The sequence below is a fragment of the Monodon monoceros genome, unplaced genomic scaffold (assembly GCF_005190385.1).
Source record: "Monodon monoceros isolate NGI ecotype Baffin Bay Population unplaced genomic scaffold, NGI_Narwhal_1 Super_Scaffold_18, whole genome shotgun sequence".
Classification (NCBI taxonomy): Eukaryota; Metazoa; Chordata; class Mammalia; order Artiodactyla; family Monodontidae; genus Monodon; species Monodon monoceros.
The window spans coordinates 61,796,511-61,813,562 of NW_021703774.1; the positions used below are offsets into that span (position 1 = coordinate 61,796,511).

The 17,052-nt window shown below is 46.1% G+C and overlaps 1 protein-coding gene across 2 annotated transcripts in view; it reads left to right on the plus strand.

Moving 5' to 3' along the window:
- The window catches only part of RXRG (retinoid X receptor gamma), a 44,519-nt gene that overhangs the window by 11,415 nt on the left and 16,052 nt on the right, over positions 1-17,052 (plus strand). Inside the window, exons 2-4 of one of the 2 annotated variants that reach the window (XM_029228986.1) lie at positions 5,092-5,339; positions 13,718-13,862; positions 15,893-16,072. In XM_029228986.1, coding sequence (XP_029084819.1) covers positions 5,092-5,339; positions 13,718-13,862; positions 15,893-16,072 — 573 coding nt within the window. Of the gene's footprint in view, positions 1-5,091; positions 5,340-8,485; positions 8,709-13,717; positions 13,863-15,892; positions 16,073-17,052 lie in introns of those variants that run through there. The other variant, XM_029228988.1, reaches the window with a different exon arrangement.

The window sequence follows — 17,052 nt, forward strand, 5'->3', positions numbered from 1 at the left end:
GCAACAAATATTTTTTGAGCATCTAGCATGTTCCAGGCACAGTGCTAGATACCACAATGATAATCGTGGTGAAATTTAAAATATGTGACAGGCAGTAGGTCACCAGGTACTCAGAATGGAAGTTAGCATGGAGGATATCTTTGTGCTGGGATGGATTCTGGGGAGATCTGGAGGGTCCTAGGGGAAGGATTGGGGTGGCTGGGATAATGGAGGGGCACTCTGTGCTCAGAGGAGTGACTAATACTAGAAACAACTGGTATGTACGTACTAGTGTATGGTAGTGACAATCCTTAACAGAGCACTTACTATTGACATGGCTTGGGTTAAACCCTTTACTTACATAATCTTCTACAATGGTATTCAAGCCAGACTCAGGCCTCCCTCACCACTTTTACAGTATGGTAAGTAATTGCAGCTGTTACCACTGGGCCAGTCGTCTCAGACGCTCTTAGCACCCCTGAGATAGGTATGCACATCTCCGTTTATGGCTGAGGAAACTGTGGATGAGAGAGGTCCAGTTCCTGGCTCAAGTTTATGTGACTGGAAAGTGGTACAACCTCAATCCAACCTAGGACTTTTGGGCTTCAGAGGCTTGTATTCCATATAGACTGCACCCCTAATGCCCATACAATGCACACACAGGCTTCGGAAATCAATAGAGTGTATGCACCCTGCAGATTTCCAAAGAGCTTTGCTTCCTGGTGATACCAGCAGCCTCTCAAAGTGCAATCTGGAATCCCAAACAGCCTGAAGGGCTAACACGGCCCAGATGATGATGACAGGGGCCCCTCAGCAAGCGGTCCAGACCCAGACCATTCCAGACCACCACCTGCACTTCTTTTAGATGCCAGTGAGCCATATGCTACCTACCTCAATGTGCATGGAACAGCATTGGAAGGGATCTTAGAAGCCATTGGGTGCTGGCCCCTTACTGGGGAGAATAAGGCCCGGGAATACGAAAGGCGTTTCTTCAGTATGTCGCCAGGAGAGAAGAGAAGCCCCTGAGAAAGTCCTCTCCCATCAGATAAGTTAATTTCTATAAAAATCATGGCTATGCTAAGAGAGTGAACTCTGCAGAGTACGGATTTTGTGTATTTCCCGGGCATCTGACAGTGGGCATGGTGTGAGGGGCTGACGGGGATCGAGAGAGTGTGTGGTCAGGGAGCGAGCAAGGCTGATGGGCTGCAGAGGCTGGAGAATTGGGCTCCCAGCCTCTGCAGAGGAGCCAGGGAGAAGCATTAGAGAAAAACCTGACTTCGGATTTGGACTAGAACCCAAGTTTCTGGAAAACTTGTGCTAGCTGTAATTCCCACATGGCTATGAAAAAAAAAGGAGTGAGAGCAAAAGAGGCTGATAAAAGTGTCATGGACAGGTATGCTTTAGAGTCTATTTGGGAGAATGGATTAATTTTCCATTGAGAAACACTTTTGTCATTATAGGCATTGTTTTCCACCTTTTCTAAAAGCAAGGCTGTTATTTCTAAGAAACGCTGGGTCATTGTGAGAGGCAAAGAACCAAAATGCATTTGTGTAAGATGTATTTGTCTTTTGGAATTTTACTTTAAAAAATACGGTTATAAAGTAGCCCATCTCTTCTGGGTCATTGACTCAACAGAAACAAACCACATTTTAAAGGCCATTGTAAATCAAACTTTAACTGTGTTTAATTCTATCTCAGCAATATACCATTGTCATCACTGAGTAGTCAAGCCATATTCTGATTGTCTTAATTTATATTATTATTAAATATAATAAAAACAATGTACTTTTAAATCTCTCTCACATACCATTTTATTCTGGAAGCAATTTGTGAATTTCCCCAAGCCCATATTTTTATATTTTGCACAGTTCATGTTTCTTAAACATCATATCTTTGCATACTATTTTCATGATATCGAACATGTGTTCTTGTACTTAGAAGTGTTCTGAGGTCAATTTACTTTTCTTTTGAAAACTTAAATAGCAATTTTGAGGAACATCATTTTATATAAAAAACGGAAGCAGAGTCACTTGCTGTAAATAAGAGACAGTGAAAATGAATATAAAACTATTAATATTTTCAAAAGGTTTGCCTACATACCGCTTAAAATACGACCTAAAATGTCCCTTACCACTGGTGTTGCAGTTTCCACACCTTGGGAAGTCTCAGGTTGATGAACGTGTGAAAGAAAATCTTGTTCCTGTCTGTCCCATAGCTCTGAGCCTGGTGTAAGGCACTGGGCTTTACCTTGGGGATATAGAAATGAAAGGCATAGTTTCTGAGATCCAATTAAAACAGAATATGCAGGGCCCTTTGGTCCATTTTTGGATAGCCGACGCTGGAAGGGAAAGTCGGTTTCCCTCAGATGGCTTGGCTGTGGGGAAGGACAGCTGTCATCCCTGCCGAGTTCACGGCTCCTTGCCCATCAAGTCGGGCTGGCTCCTAACTCACCTGTCACATGTTATCTTAGTAACAGGCTCAAGGTGTACATTGGCCTCTTTAAATGTCACAGACTTCCAGCGCCTCAGAAGAGTCTAAAATTGTTCTTTCTAATCAGTGACCGTCTGGGAAGATTTTTGTTTTTTCTGTCTTGAGTTCTTGGAAGGTGCCCCCTTCTCTCTTCTTCAGATGAACTTTCAGCATGAGATCATTTCATAATTGAGTTACCTTGTACTTTGTGATATGATGGCTCTCTGAATCATCTCTGCTATCCTTGACAGAGCACACAGGAGAGAGCACGGGCTTCAGATTGACAGTTTGAATCCAGGCTCTGCCGCTTACTTCCCGGCTAATACCGGTACAGTGCTAGTGGTGAGGATACATAAACAGACACTTTTTCCCCCTCTCAATTTAGTGGAAAATACAAGGAAATACACAAGCTGTTACTTTCAAGACAGAAAAGGGCATTAAACCAGAGTAGGAATACCAGGGAAGACTTCCTGGAGGAGGTGATACTTGAGTTAGACCTTGAAAGATGAATCAGAACTTGCTAGACAAAGGAGGTGGGGGTAAGTCATCCCAGAACTGGGAGCAGCATGGGGGTGAGACTGAGCCTAAGTGGTCTCATCTGTAAAAGGTTGAGATGAGGGCTTCCCTGGTGGCGCAGTGGTTGAGAGTCCGCCTGCCGATGCAGGGGACATGGGTTCATGCCACAGTCTGGGAGGATCCCACATGCCGCGGAGCGGCTGGGCCCGTGAGCCATGGCCGCTGAGCCTGCGCGTCCGGAGCCTGTGCTCCGCAACGGGAGAGGCCACAACAGTGAGAGGACCGCATACCGCAAAAAAAAAAGGCTGAGATGATACTCATAGGCCTATTATCAGGATAAAATGAGTTAATGTATGGAAATTGCCTATTCAGGACACATAAGAAGTGTCTCACTTGTTCATTTAAACCCCTTTACCACTACTCTGTGGACCCAGAGCATTTGGTTCACCTCAGTTGTGGTACTTAAAAGATCATGATTGGGATTCATCTGTTTATGAGACAAGACACCTGGTAGACTGAAACTCCTAGGTAGAATCACTAGAAGGGCACAGACTCCTCAGACATGGGAGTGACTGTTCTCTCCATAAGTAGACCTTAACTAAGTTAGCAAATGCTCCAAGGGCAACTCCAGGTTGACATTTTTCTAGTGGGACATTTATGATTAAGAATAGCTGCAGTTATACCTCTGATGCTCCACGCTTCCCTCCAGAATGTGAAGAGAGCACCTCCCTCCCTAAATTCTGTTCCTAATACTACGCTCAGTGCTACTGAGGTCTCCGAAAGGCTTAAGACATGCAGTGCCTTCTCTGCATGTAGAAGGCACTCAAGAGATATTCCTTGAACCAACAGTGAACCATCTAAGGTCAGGCACGTGACTTACTCCCTTCAGCATCCTATCTGCCTGGCATGGTGTTGGGCTCCAGTAGGAAGGGGAGAGAATTGGATGGTTTCTCCAGCAAACCATGCTTACTGACCACCTCTCCCCTTAATCCTCTCATGTCCCATCCACGAGGACAGCATGGGTGCCGTGGTGGGGCCTAACACATGGTTTCTTTGAATCTGTTCTTGCAATGCCAGCCACACAGGGCAGTGGCACTGTGATTTAGGGTGGGCTTCTCTGTTATTTTCCCAATCTCTCCTCTGCTGTTGCAGACGCTCAGGCTCACAGCTCCTCTCTTCTGGAGAGAATGTTCCATGCCAAGCTCCTGAGATGGCAGTGGGGCACCCTTCTTTTCTTTCATCTTGAGTTGCAGCTAAACTTGGGCTCAACTTATCTGGGGAAAATGGTACCAGGTGCCATCTGCCCAGAGCCCATTTCATAGACACTTGTGGCCGCAGCTCCCTATCCCCGGAGGCAGAAACACTCTGGGCAGGGCTGGCTGCGCTTCCTGGGCCTCTGTGGCCATTGAGCCATGCCCAAGCATCCTGAGACTTCTTCCGTGAGCAGTGATTAACCTTCCAAGAGATTGGCAGGACAGGAACCTTATGGACATAAAGCTGCAAAAGCTACTGGCAGTCAAGGGCATGATAAGAGCCTCTACCTTCCCCATGGTCATTATGGATTGTGTTTCCGACAGCAGGGACTGTGTTCCCTTCGGTTCTGAATCCCTAGCACCTGATGTAGTTCCTGCACCTTAATAGATATGTTCGTTACATATGAATGAATGAATTTCTCCCGACTTTATAGGTTCAGCCCTGCCCCAGTTCTCAGAGCAATAGGAATGAGGCAGGGAATTCTGGAGCAGCCTGGACACCTGCTCACTCCATCCCCCAACTGGGGGTTTGGTATTGACTCACCTTCCCTGTCTGGCTGGCTCAGGTCACAGTCACCCAGGCCTGGGGACATGTGGGCTATGCCCCTGTGGCCCTGGCTGTTGATCTGACACAATTCAAGGTGAATGTCATGTGGTGCACCAGAGGACTGGCACATCAATGAGTATTTCAGCAGGCCCTTTCCCCTCTCTGCTCTTTGCTTGCCTTTATTCTACCAGCTGCGGGAGTTCACAGGTGTGCAGGTGTGGCTGGAAGGAGGGGAAGTATATAGGAAACAAAAGGAGGGGGCTCTGTCCTAGTGTGCCATCCCTGTGTTTCCCTAGCTTCTCATCACCTTTGATCTTCTCCTTACAGGTTCCCCCAGCCACTCTGGCTCCACGTCCATGAGCCCGTCGGCAGCCTTGTCCACAGGGAAGCCCATGGACAGCCACCCCAGCTACACTGACACCCCAGTGAGTGCCCCACGGACTCTGAGTGCAGTGGGGACCCCCCTCAATGCCCTGGGCTCTCCATATCGAGTCATCACTTCTGCCATGGGCCCACCCTCAGGAGCTCTTGCAGCCCCTCCAGGAATCAATTTGGTTGCCCCGCCCAGCTCTCAGGTAGGTGTCTGTCTGTCCTCTCCAACGTCTTTCTAGACATCCTAAATAGTTTCATCCTGGCACAGAGGCAGCACTCGGCAGGTGCTTAGTGCGTGCTTGCAAAGGGATTGGGTTGTCTCTGCAGACTTCTCTCCTGCAGGGCCTTCAGTGAGTGTGCCCTCAGGCAGAGCAGCCCCAGAGAACTGACGATGCCTCATGGTCCAGAAAACTGTGGCTGAAAGGGAGCCACCCCTGTGGTTTCAATGGTTCAGCCCTGGCTGTGATTTCAGTGTCTCTCAGGCCTGTTTGTCTTCCATGGGGTGGACCCCCTTGATTCTTCTCAATACTGGGTATTTTTTGAGTCAGTGAAGTGTCCAGTGCTCTATGACATGCTATAGGGCAGCAGTCCCCAACCTTTTTGGCACTAGGGACAGGTTTCGTGGAAGACAATTTCTACACGGATCGGGGGGTGGGAGGGGTGGGGAACGGGGGGATGGTTCAGCGGTAATGCGAGCAGTGGGGAGCGGCAGATGAAGCTTTACTCACTCGCCCACGGCTCACCTCCTGCTGTGCGGCCAGGTTCCTAACAGGCAGTGGACTGGTACCAGTCTGGGGCCCCACCGGATGAGGACCCCTGCTATAGGGGATACCGAAATGATCAGGATGTGGTCTTTGCTCTCCAGGAGCTTACAGTTGAGAGGGCAAATAGGCAGATGTGGCACACGGATAAATCTAGAGCAAGGCAGACTGTGTTACCTACATGCTATCTCTGAGATAGAGGTAAAGATTATGGAGACTCGGGGGAAAAAAAACAACCCTCACTTTAATTCCTAGTGCCTTTTGCTACAACAGAGGCAAGGATGTATATCCATGGTAGATACTACATTGTTGCTCTGAGGAAGCTACAGGATGGCCAGATGCTGTGTACTTCCTTCTGGCAATGTCACACTGAGATTATCAACCTTTCCTTCTTGTAGTGGTCAGCTATTGCTGTAATGATGCTGCATGACAAACAATCCCCATATTGCCACGGTTTACAAAAACACACATTTTTTTCTTACTCACAAGTTTATGTGTTGGCTAGGAAGGCTCTGTTTCAGATGGTGGGTGAGCTGGGCTAGGCTGCAGCCTGCGTGCAGGTCAGCTCCTCATGTCCCAGACTAAAGAAGCAGCAACTTCTTGGGGCATGCTTTTCTCAAGGTATCTCCCAGGAATGCGAAAGTCTAAACCAAATCAGGAAAATACAGTGAAGTCTCTGCTCACATCATGTCCATTAATATCCCATTGGCCTAAGAAAATTGTGTGACCAACTCCAACATTGGTGGGACAGGGGAATAGTTTGTGCCTGTTTCATTGGGAGGAACTACAAAGACACAATGCAAAGGATATGAAGAATTAGGAACAATGATCTTATCTACCAGACTCTCCTCTCTCCCTATTCTGGTATCTCACTATTGGGCCAGGGTCCCTCAAGACATCTAGCTGCAGAATTAGTAGGTCCTGTAGCCTCCTTTGAATTTATAGTTCTAAGAAGAGGCAGGACTCCTACTGTGTTAGCATTTCTTACTGCTACAAAGAGAACTTCAGAGACTATCCCTAGAGTCCCTTCCAAGACATTTCATGTGCTCAGAGTCTGAAAGCAAAGCCATGTGGAGTCATAGAATTTTACAGCCAGTAAGGACTTCAGTAATTTTTTCATCTATGGATTAGAGAATCTGGAGAAGACCTTAGCGATCATCTAGTGTAGGGATTGCAGGAGCCAGGGGCCAGGCAGGTAACACAGGTAGGTGAATGAGCCTGGTGCGGTCTGTACAAAGCTGCCCTCATACCCTGAAGCTGTTCAAACTCAAAGACTTTAAGTACTCCACGGGCCAAGCAGAATACTTCTGTGGGTCCCATTTGGCCCGCCCTTTGAACCCCAATTTGTAATCTAATGGCTCTCACCTGTAGGATCTTTTTCAGAGTACACATTTCTCCCTTATCCCGTATTTTGGCCCTTGTGTGGGTTGTAAAACTCCCGCAGAGGATTCTAACTGCCCCACCCCTGCCCAGCTGAGAACCACTAGTTCTAAGTCCTTCAGCCCACATAGGCTCAGTGGGCTCAGGTGATGTGTCCAACCTCACACCACCAGTCACAGCAGAGCCAGGGTTACACCCCAAATCTCCACATCCCCACTCAATCTTTATGATGCTGCGTCTGCCCACTGCTGTGGTGTATTCTGACTTAACCAGTGACCCCAGGATCTTCCTGTTGGCTGCCAAGGATTAAAAGATGAATAATTGGTGCTCCCAAGGAGTCTTGTGGGGGATGTGCCACATCACGCAGATAAATTGCAACGTTGTACGTGCTGTCGAAGGTGTAGGGGCAGAACCGAAGGGAGCATAGAAAAGGGCCCTGTGAACTTCCGGTTGTGTGTTCCAGATGTCAACCACTCGGATGAGTGGGGACCAGACAGTGGTGGGGAGGGACATGGCTCTATGCCACCCTCACCCACTGTCATCGGCAGAGCTGGTGATACCATACCCTTTAGAATGTGGCACTTGAAGAGATTGGTTTATTCATTTTCATTCACGTGAACAGATGCCAGGAAGGCAGGTCAAAGTCAATAGGTTAGAGACAGAAAGAGAGGTGGAAGTTCTGGGACAAAAGTGAAATTTTGCAAAGGACATTCACATTCATTCAAATAACTATTTAGCAGGATCTACTCCGTATCAGGCACTATTTGATACCGTCCTAGGTTCTGGGGCAAAGCACTAAATAAGCCTGTACTTTCATGGCAATTACACTGTAGCAGGCAAGACAGACAAAAACGAAATGAATAAACCAGGTAGTTTCAAATGGCAATCATTGTATCAGGAAGAAATAAGACAGGGTGAGGTAATGACCAGTGTCAGGGCTTGTGGGTGGGGAAGGGGCAGGGCACCGGCCCTCCAAGCCTGCTTTTAGCCACCACACTCCAGTCTAATTGAGCCAAACCTGGCCAATAAATTCAGCTTCACAGCCATGTGAGTGGCAGGGCCGCTATTCCTGGACCATATGTCTGTACAGAGGGATTGGGGTTGAAAGGTCAGCTGAAAGCTTTGGTCCTGGCCAACTGGGCTGTGTGCAGAGGCCAAGGCCAAGTTTGGCTTTGGGAGCTATATTAAGCTTGCCAGCACTGGTGAAGCTGAGCAGCGTTGGGGCTTGGGTTCTGGAGCCACACGGCAGTGACACTTTGCCCAATTAACTAGATAACACATGATATCTAGTGCTCTTAGTGTTAGCCACGGTGAGCTGGACTCTGGATACTCTGGATAGATGATTCCTATGCATCCTGCCTTTCTTGCCCAGGATTGAGGCTGAGTGGGACTCGTCCGGGAAACATGCGCCTTGTGTGACCTGGGTCTAGGGTAAGTGCAATTTGAGGATGAAGGGAAGCGCTCAGTGTGGGGGCAGCAGGGGGGTTGTCTCGTTCTGTGCTCTGTCTTCCCGGTATTTGAGCTTCTTTTTTTTTTACTCTTGTTGGATTTTCAGTCTTGAGGAATAAAGAGAAATGAACTGATACTCTGGAGGCAGGGACGGGATAAACTGTTGCAAACCACTTTAACTTATATTTATCTCAGTTCCCTTTCCTCTATTGTGGGGTAACACATTTTGCCCTGATTACCCTACAGGGATTTTTTATGAATATCAAAGGAGATGTGGATTTGAAAAATCACTGCTTAAGCACTTATGATACTCTATGGCAATAAGGTGGTATTATTAATATTATTATTATACCTAGGTGCTATATCATACACCTAGGTGATATATATTATGTAACTGTGTGATCATTGGTTCAGGTGTGTGTACTTTGTTGTTGAAAGGTTCTAGAGAAGTTCATTTCAACAATCATTCATTGCACTAAGCACTGGAGATCTAAAAAATGTTTAAGACTCAGTCCCTTCCCTGGGGAGTATCTAAGTGGAATGAACAATTTCCCAAAACACCAAATATATAATTGAGAAGATATTTGTGCAGCTTTCAGACAGAATGATCTAGATCACGTTTTTCTGAGTGTGTGTGTGTGTGTGTGTGTGTGTGTGTTTAATGCTGCATTTTTGTAAGTGTGATATCTGTTGGCTCGACCCCGAAGCAGGCCCTACCTTTGGAAGGCTCCCGTCTCTTTCTCCTCTCCTGACCCAGCTGCCTGACCTGGGTTCTGTCCCTGATAACTCCTGCTCAGGTAGTGCTTGATAACCAAATTATTATCCTTTCAGATGCTTGCATTTTTACAGAGAATACTTTGATAATAAGAATTGCAAATGTTAGAGCTAGAACAGACCTTAAAGATCATCTGTTTAATGATTTTTTAAAAAGCCATAACGTCTTTCCTTCAAGTGAAAGTATGTTTGGAAGCCATTACATGTCAAATAAAAACAGGTCTGGTGAACTAGAGGTGGGAGATGTGAGGGCTTCTTACTCAACCTCGCCACCCCCTGCCATACACACTCTCTGAGCTCAAAACCCACTGCTGTCGCCTGTGGATGAGGAAACAGCTTCTCTAAATGAAGTCACCCAGTCAAGATCACACAGCAAGGAAGTGGCAGGTCCAGGCTCTGTACTTTTTTTGACAAAGACCCTCACTCGGTTAAAGAAAGGCCACTCTAAGGAGACCACTCATTGGAAGAGGTGCGCCTGCCTGCAGCCTGCTTGTCTGGCCACGTATCTGCCTTGAGTGGAATAATTTGGGCTGAAAGCCGCTCAGAAATGTGGCTCCCAATGTTCTGTGATGGCTCCAGGGCATCTAGGATGCATTCAGTCCTTGGCTGAGAGGACTGCAAATGGAAGACAGGCCAGCCAAGTGTGTTTCTCTCAGGAGCAGCCGGCCGCCTGGTACATCCCGGCTCTAAAGTGCTCACTTCAGCAGAGCTGCTTCTAATGGAACAAGACAGCTGGGGCCGCAGCACTGGGGACCATGCAGCTAATGGGTTTGAGCTCTGGGGGCCACCTTCGATCTCATCTACCATTGCTCTGATCCCACACAAACCCCAAGACAGCAAAGAGGCTGATGGAGACGAGGGCATCAACCCACCTGTCTCAGCCACTGCCTCCTAATGCCAGCCCAACTCAGGAAGAGGAGGGGTGTCGGAGAGAGGCTCCCAGGAGAGAGTGGCCAGAAGCAAGTTGGTTCCTCTGGGTGCTCATTGCCAATGAGGTGGGGTAGGAAGCAGTCAGGGCAGGGGCGGTCTGGGGAGCTCCTGCCACACAAGACAAACAATGTGGGGAAGGAGGAACGATGACCTGAGATCCAGGAGCCCGGGGTTCCAGCTCCCACCTGTTAGATCTGGGAAGGCACCTAACATGGTACCTGGGCAGGGGCAATAGGCTTGGTGTCTCTCTCCTTCAGTCTTTCCCCATGCTGCTGCCTCATACTTTGAGGACCGTTTTTCTCTGCTGGAAACCTCATGGCTCCTCATTGCCTCTCAGATTAGATCCACTCTCCTTAGCCGGGCAATCAAGTACAGCCCACCTTCCAGCCTTGTCTCCCATCCATCCACCGGACACAAATACCTGGGCTTCCCTTCAGGCCTTTGTTGTCAAAACTTTTTGTCCATCACTGGCCCATCCAAATCCTACCCGTTTTTTAACTTTTTTAACATCTTTATTAGAGTATAATTGCTTTACAATGGTGTGTTAGTTTCTGCTTTATAACAAAGTGAATCAGCTATACGTATACATATGTCCCCATATCCCCTCCCTCTTGCCTCTCCCTCCCTCCCTCCCCATCCCACCCCGCTAGGTGGTCACAAAGCACCAAGCTGATCTCCCTGTGCTCCCCGTTTTTTAAAGCTGTCAAGTCCCAGCTCAAATGCTCCTTCCTTCAGGACATCTTCCCTAATCTCACTTGCTTTCTTAAATTATCCCAACCAGCTTTTAATCTCAGGGATGGTCAGTTTCTTGGGTTAGTGCCTGTGTCTTCTTCCTTTTTGTATCCCAGGATTTCTGAATGAACTTAAGAATAAACCACTTTACAGCTCAATTTCCTCATCTGAAAAATAGGAAAACCTCATAGGGTTGTCGTAAGGGTTAAAATAGCTAATTAGCATTGAGCAAACTTTCCTTGGAGGGTAGCACCTACAGTAGCAAGAACAATAATTACTGCTCTGTGATTGTTGTGGGCTGGAGGTGGTGGGTATGGTCCTGTTGGAGATGGGAGTGGGAGAGGAAGGTGGGTGAAGGTCTCCTGAGCCCGAGGTGGCGGTGTCCTCCTCCTTATTCCCATGACCTTCCTTATCCATCTGAGGATTTGCAGACAAAGTCATGGTTAGCTAGAGGGCTCTTTTTGGGGGATTCATCTCTTTCATGGGGTGGAACTAAGTGCTAATAACTATTTCCTTGAGGCATTCAGAATTCCTGGCCCATACTGGCCCTCAGGCCACTTTTGCATGTGGGGCTCTGGAATTAATTTTTTTCCAAAGCTCCCAGGTGTACATCTGGGGTTGAGTACCACTGTATTACACCAAAACAAAACAAAATACTGAATATAAGACCTAGATGTCTTGCCTTAGCCTTGTATAAAAAGGAGGGAGCAGGGGGAGGGGGGAAGAAAAAGAGGAAGAGGAGGGAGAATTCTCCCACCATGGACGTGTTTTCATCCCTCATATGAATGAATTTTAAAAAATTCCTGGTGACTTTGATTTCAAAGCAAGGCCCTGAAAGCTGTCTTTTCTTTTTTGCATCCCTTGCAGCATTTAACCCAGAGCCTTTGCCCACCTCCTATGCTCAATAAATATTTGCTTAGTGAATTGAAAAGCTAGTAGATTTAGAAGGAACCTAACTCAGGCTCTGTTGTATTTTCTTTTTTTTTTTTTTTCGGTACGCGGGCCTCTCACTGTTGTGGCCTCTCCCGTTGTGGAGCACAGGCTCCGGACGCGCAGGCTCAGCGGCCATGGCTCACGGGCCCATCCGCTCCGTGGCATGTGGGATCTTCCCGGACCGGGGCATGAACCTGTGTCCCCTGAATCGGCAGGCGGACTCTCAACCACTGTGCCACCAGGGAAGCCCTCTGTTGTATTTTAGGTTTTATTGATCATTCCTTCTGTCCCAAAGGCCTTGAATAGAGAAGAAAATCCTACCTTTGGTTCAGTTTGGGAATTACAGTCACTTCAGTTAGGCAAAAGTCACATAGACCATGCAGAAGTCAGTGGACCTTCCCTTAAAGCCCCAGATATTCACCAGGTGCCTCTACCGGGCACTTAACCCACACTTACTCAGCACCACCTTTGTTTGAACTTACTTGGAAGTGTTCTTTGTTTGGGGGCACGTTCCGACTCCTCAGTGAGATTTTCATCATTTTTGAGGAATGACACACAGACCTCCGTTTCATATCTCCCTTCACAGTGCCTAGAACGTTGACCTGTGCCCATGGGTACAGAAACACTGCTGATTGGATGACCGGCTTGTATTTATTTAACTTTTCTTTGATGAATACAAGACACGTAGAGGCAGCTTCTCAGTCATCTCCCTAAGAGCACCGGGAGACAAGGAGGGGGTGGCGGTGAGGAGTTAATGTTAACTTGTGATAAGGGGTGAAGAAAGGGATACACACACGTTCGTTTATTCAGCCATTCAGTTCTACCAACTCCCTACCACATGCTGGGTTCACGTCAGGCACCCAGAAGACAAGGCAGATGGTCTCTGGCTCTAAAGATTTTATATTTTCATGGGAAGATATTTGTTCCTTAGAGACAAGTTCAAAAACATGATCCGGGACTTTTAACCTAATTTTTGGTGCTATTGCAATGATTTGGGCATTTCGCTTACCATCCTCGGTAGGCTTGTTGAGATGACCACTACACGTATCGTCTCTTCCATGTTACTGTGAACGTCTTAAGAGTATGCATTTTATTTACCTTTGTATCCCAGAGCCTGGCACAGTGCCTGACATGGTGAGTGCTTGTGAATGACTGTTGATTCACTAAACGGATAGATTTGCATATTTTCCTTGGTTCTCTCCTAGTCTAAGTCTTTTGCCTGAGGGCCATAGCTCCCCTTGGAGTACTGCTGAATAGGCAGGATGTAGTTAATAAAAAATTTAAAAATACACAGAGGATTTGTCCTAAGTATGCTGTTCAGCGTGGATTTCTAGTTCAAATAAAACATGAGTAAAATGAGTAAAAGCTGAGAGCTCTGATGTAGATGTGTTGTGATTTTTGGTTTAGGTTTTGGCATTTAAAAATGACTTCGTTCCTCTATGCTACTCTTTTTCTCCCTTAAATTCACATCCCTCATAGGCAATTTTAGATACTCTGTACTTGGAAACTACTTCTTGAAATAGAACCCACTTTTTTTCCCTCAAGGATGGCCTTATTGCTTTCTGCCTCAGGGATTGGGTTTACCCTAGCTCTGTGTTTTATTGTATTTTTTTCTCTTGCAGCTAAATGTGGTCAACAGCGTCAGCATTTCAGAGGACATCAAACCCTTACCAGGGCTTCCTGGCATTGGAAACATGAACTACCCATCCACTAGCCCTGGATCTCTGGTTAAACACATCTGTGCCATCTGTGGGGACAGATCCTCAGGTATGTACAGAAGCAGACACTCCTCCCAAGTGCCCCATGCAATGGGGATACCAGAGAAGACACCTCTTCCATTGCCCACTTGGCTCCTTTGTACCCAACGAGAGAAAAAGGGTCTTTGAGGATGGTCCAGCTTGGGGCCCAGGCTGTAAATTTCTGTCACCACAGCCTTAATGAATTTAAAGCATAATTTCATGTGGTAAGATTAGATTTATAGAAAACATTTCAGAAGCCCTTCCCTGGAGTTACTGTGTTGCATGTGTATCTGGGATAGAGAAGCTATTGTAATGAGCAAGTATCTCAAGCTACAGTCTCTTTAATTTAAAAAAAATATTTTTTTATAATTCTAAAAATAATATCCCAACATAGGAAATGTGGGAGAACCAGAAAAGTACCAGTGAAAACAAAGAGTTATCTATAGTGTTCCTAACAAAATAAACCCTTTGATATTTTAGCGAATTTCCTTCTACAACATTCTAGGTTTTTAACATGTTTCCATAGGTGGAAATAAGCGTATTTTCACTGATTTTATCTTCTTTGATTCTCTTCCATTTTTGCCCAAATTATTTCTTTCCTGACTTGTTTCCCTGCCTCTCCATCATTCCTGCCTCCCCACTCCCCATCTCAACAATTTTGATGACATTTGAATCTCTGATTTGATGAATGAGGAAGATTCTTTTCTACAGTTGTCTATGACGGCTGACAATATTTTCTCATCTTTTTATTGTCACCAAAGTCCCTGCAAAATGTGACTCCACTGAAAGTTCCAGGTGCCTGGAACTTAGCTACACAGCTGATGTTTGCTTGTTCTCAAAAAGTTGTTTCCAAATCACGCAGACTTGACCATTGCCATAGCAACTTAATTCCAGCCACCCTGATAGAGAGTTTTTTCTGCTATGGTTTCATTGAAAGTTGGGCAGTTCTCTCGTATATGGAAGAACCACGGGAATGACAAATTGGTCCCATGTTTCTTAAAGACAAATACTTCAGAGCTGAGAGCATTAGGTTCTTTGAGCCCAAGATAAAAGCCTGTATTTATGGAGTTCAGGAAATTAGTATAGTCAACTGAAGACTAAACGTAAATACAACCAAATTAGAACGTCATGTCAGGTCTATAACTAAACAGTATCACACGTCATACTCAAGAATCAGACATAAATATGTTTTGAATGATCTGTTTCGTTATATTTTTCAAGTCCCACAATTCCAGTCCATTGAGCATAGCTGCATGGTGTGTAGTATTGGGAAGACTTCTACTTAGAAAGAGTATGGTGATTGATTCTTGATGCCTATGTGGGCATGGTTATGGTGGCTCTCCTGACCAAATTAGCCATCTCTGGCTGGAGTCCTGGAAAACTGGATGCGTGGAACAGGTAATAAGGGCAATGAAACATGTAACAGATTATTCTGGATCAAGCAAAACTACCTTCCATCAGATCTTTATGTCACATCTCAAGATTATATGTCATATTATGCCATAAAGATCATAGCCAGTTTATTCCTCCAATAGGCAGTAGTATATAAAAAATTTATAACTCAGGTTCTTGTTCATAGTTTATGATAGAGGATAATACCTTTAAGTGAGATTCCTAAGTCCTTGGGCTTCGATTATGGGGAAATATGTGTGAAGCTGAGGTTCTTTTCCTGCGAGATAACACGTAACAAGCATAAATATTTTTATTTCTTATGTATACTGATGTCTTAAATGAAGGCAGAACATTTTGCTTAACTAAACATAAGAGTTGCCCTACTCAATAAACGTAAGCAAAATCTTAGGTCAGGACTTTTCTAATAATGCTCTCTGGAATTGGTGATTCCAGAGAGTCGCTTCCAGAGGGTAGACACGAGGAAGGGCATATTTACTCTGCCTTGGTTTGGTTCCTGTCATCAAGCCTGCATTCCCTGCTTTGCTTTCTGTCCCATTGCCTAGGTGATGTGCCAGTTTCCCTAGGCGAGAGCCAAGGGGTTCTTTTGCATGAAAGACCCAAATAAACACAAGAATAACTTACGGAATGTCGTTTTCTTGTGACCAGGAAAGCACTACGGTGTGTACAGTTGTGAAGGCTGCAAAGGGTTCTTCAAGAGAACCATAAGGAAAGACCTCATCTACACGTGTCGGGATAATAAAGACTGCCTCATTGACAAGCGTCAGCGCAACCGCTGCCAGTACTGTCGCTATCAGAAGTGCCTTGTCATGGGCATGAAGAGGGAAGGTGAGGTTCCCCACTACCCCTCCCTCCACTCGGGGCAGAGCAGTTTGCGTATAAATAATGGAAACAAGTGCAGGACGTAGGAAAGAGTCCTGCTAGGCTGGACTGTGTGGAAGAAGTTTGAAGCTGAGGGGGGAAATGACTCTGGGTACCATGATTTCTCGAGTATTTCAGTTGAATGCTTCCTGCCCTGGTAAGTGTGTACCCCCGAGCAAAGACAGCAAGAGCATCTTCCTCCTCCATGTTCACCTATCCTCTCCTGGACCTCAGATGATGGTCCAAACTGGACCCTCTCCCTTGCTCTTGCAATAGCCAGACAGCATCAGAACTGAGGTCTCGGGGTCGCTGTGTGCTGCCCTGTAATGGGACATCGGTCTGACCTTCTGGGCAGAGCTGACTTCTCCCCTCTAATCCTCACTCTGGGGAAGCCTGCTGGCTTGATTAATCTCTCTGGGCTTTTATAACCTTGGTCTGCTACAAATCCTCTGAGATTGGTGTACTCCAAAGTCTTTGGGGATTATTGGCGTTACCAATAATCAGACTTTGCCTTTGCATTCAGAGAGATCATCAACCTGCGTTTTTAGATGTTACATCTTTCAGCCTTACAGTGTGGGTTAGCTGGGCTGTTGTAGAAAAAAAAATCTGAAAGCGCTTTCTGTTTATGTACAGATCAAAAAGTCTTTCTGTTAAGTAATACAAATAACCTGAATTGGGCAGTTAATTAGCTGGTAAACTCAAGCAAGCACAGGGTGTAAATGGTGAATCTTAATAGATTTCAGAGTAAGGAGGTCCTGCCTCTCTCTCTAGGAAATGGGAACAAGGCGTTTAGTCACTCCCAGGTGACTTCTTATTCTGGAAGAACTTCTTTTCTGTGAGGAGGGGGGAGGCTGACTGAAAGGACCAATGAAGAAAACGTTTGAGCCCCTTCTAAGAGAGAATGCTACCAAGAAGGAAAAAAAATGATATTCCTAGCATGTTTGAGA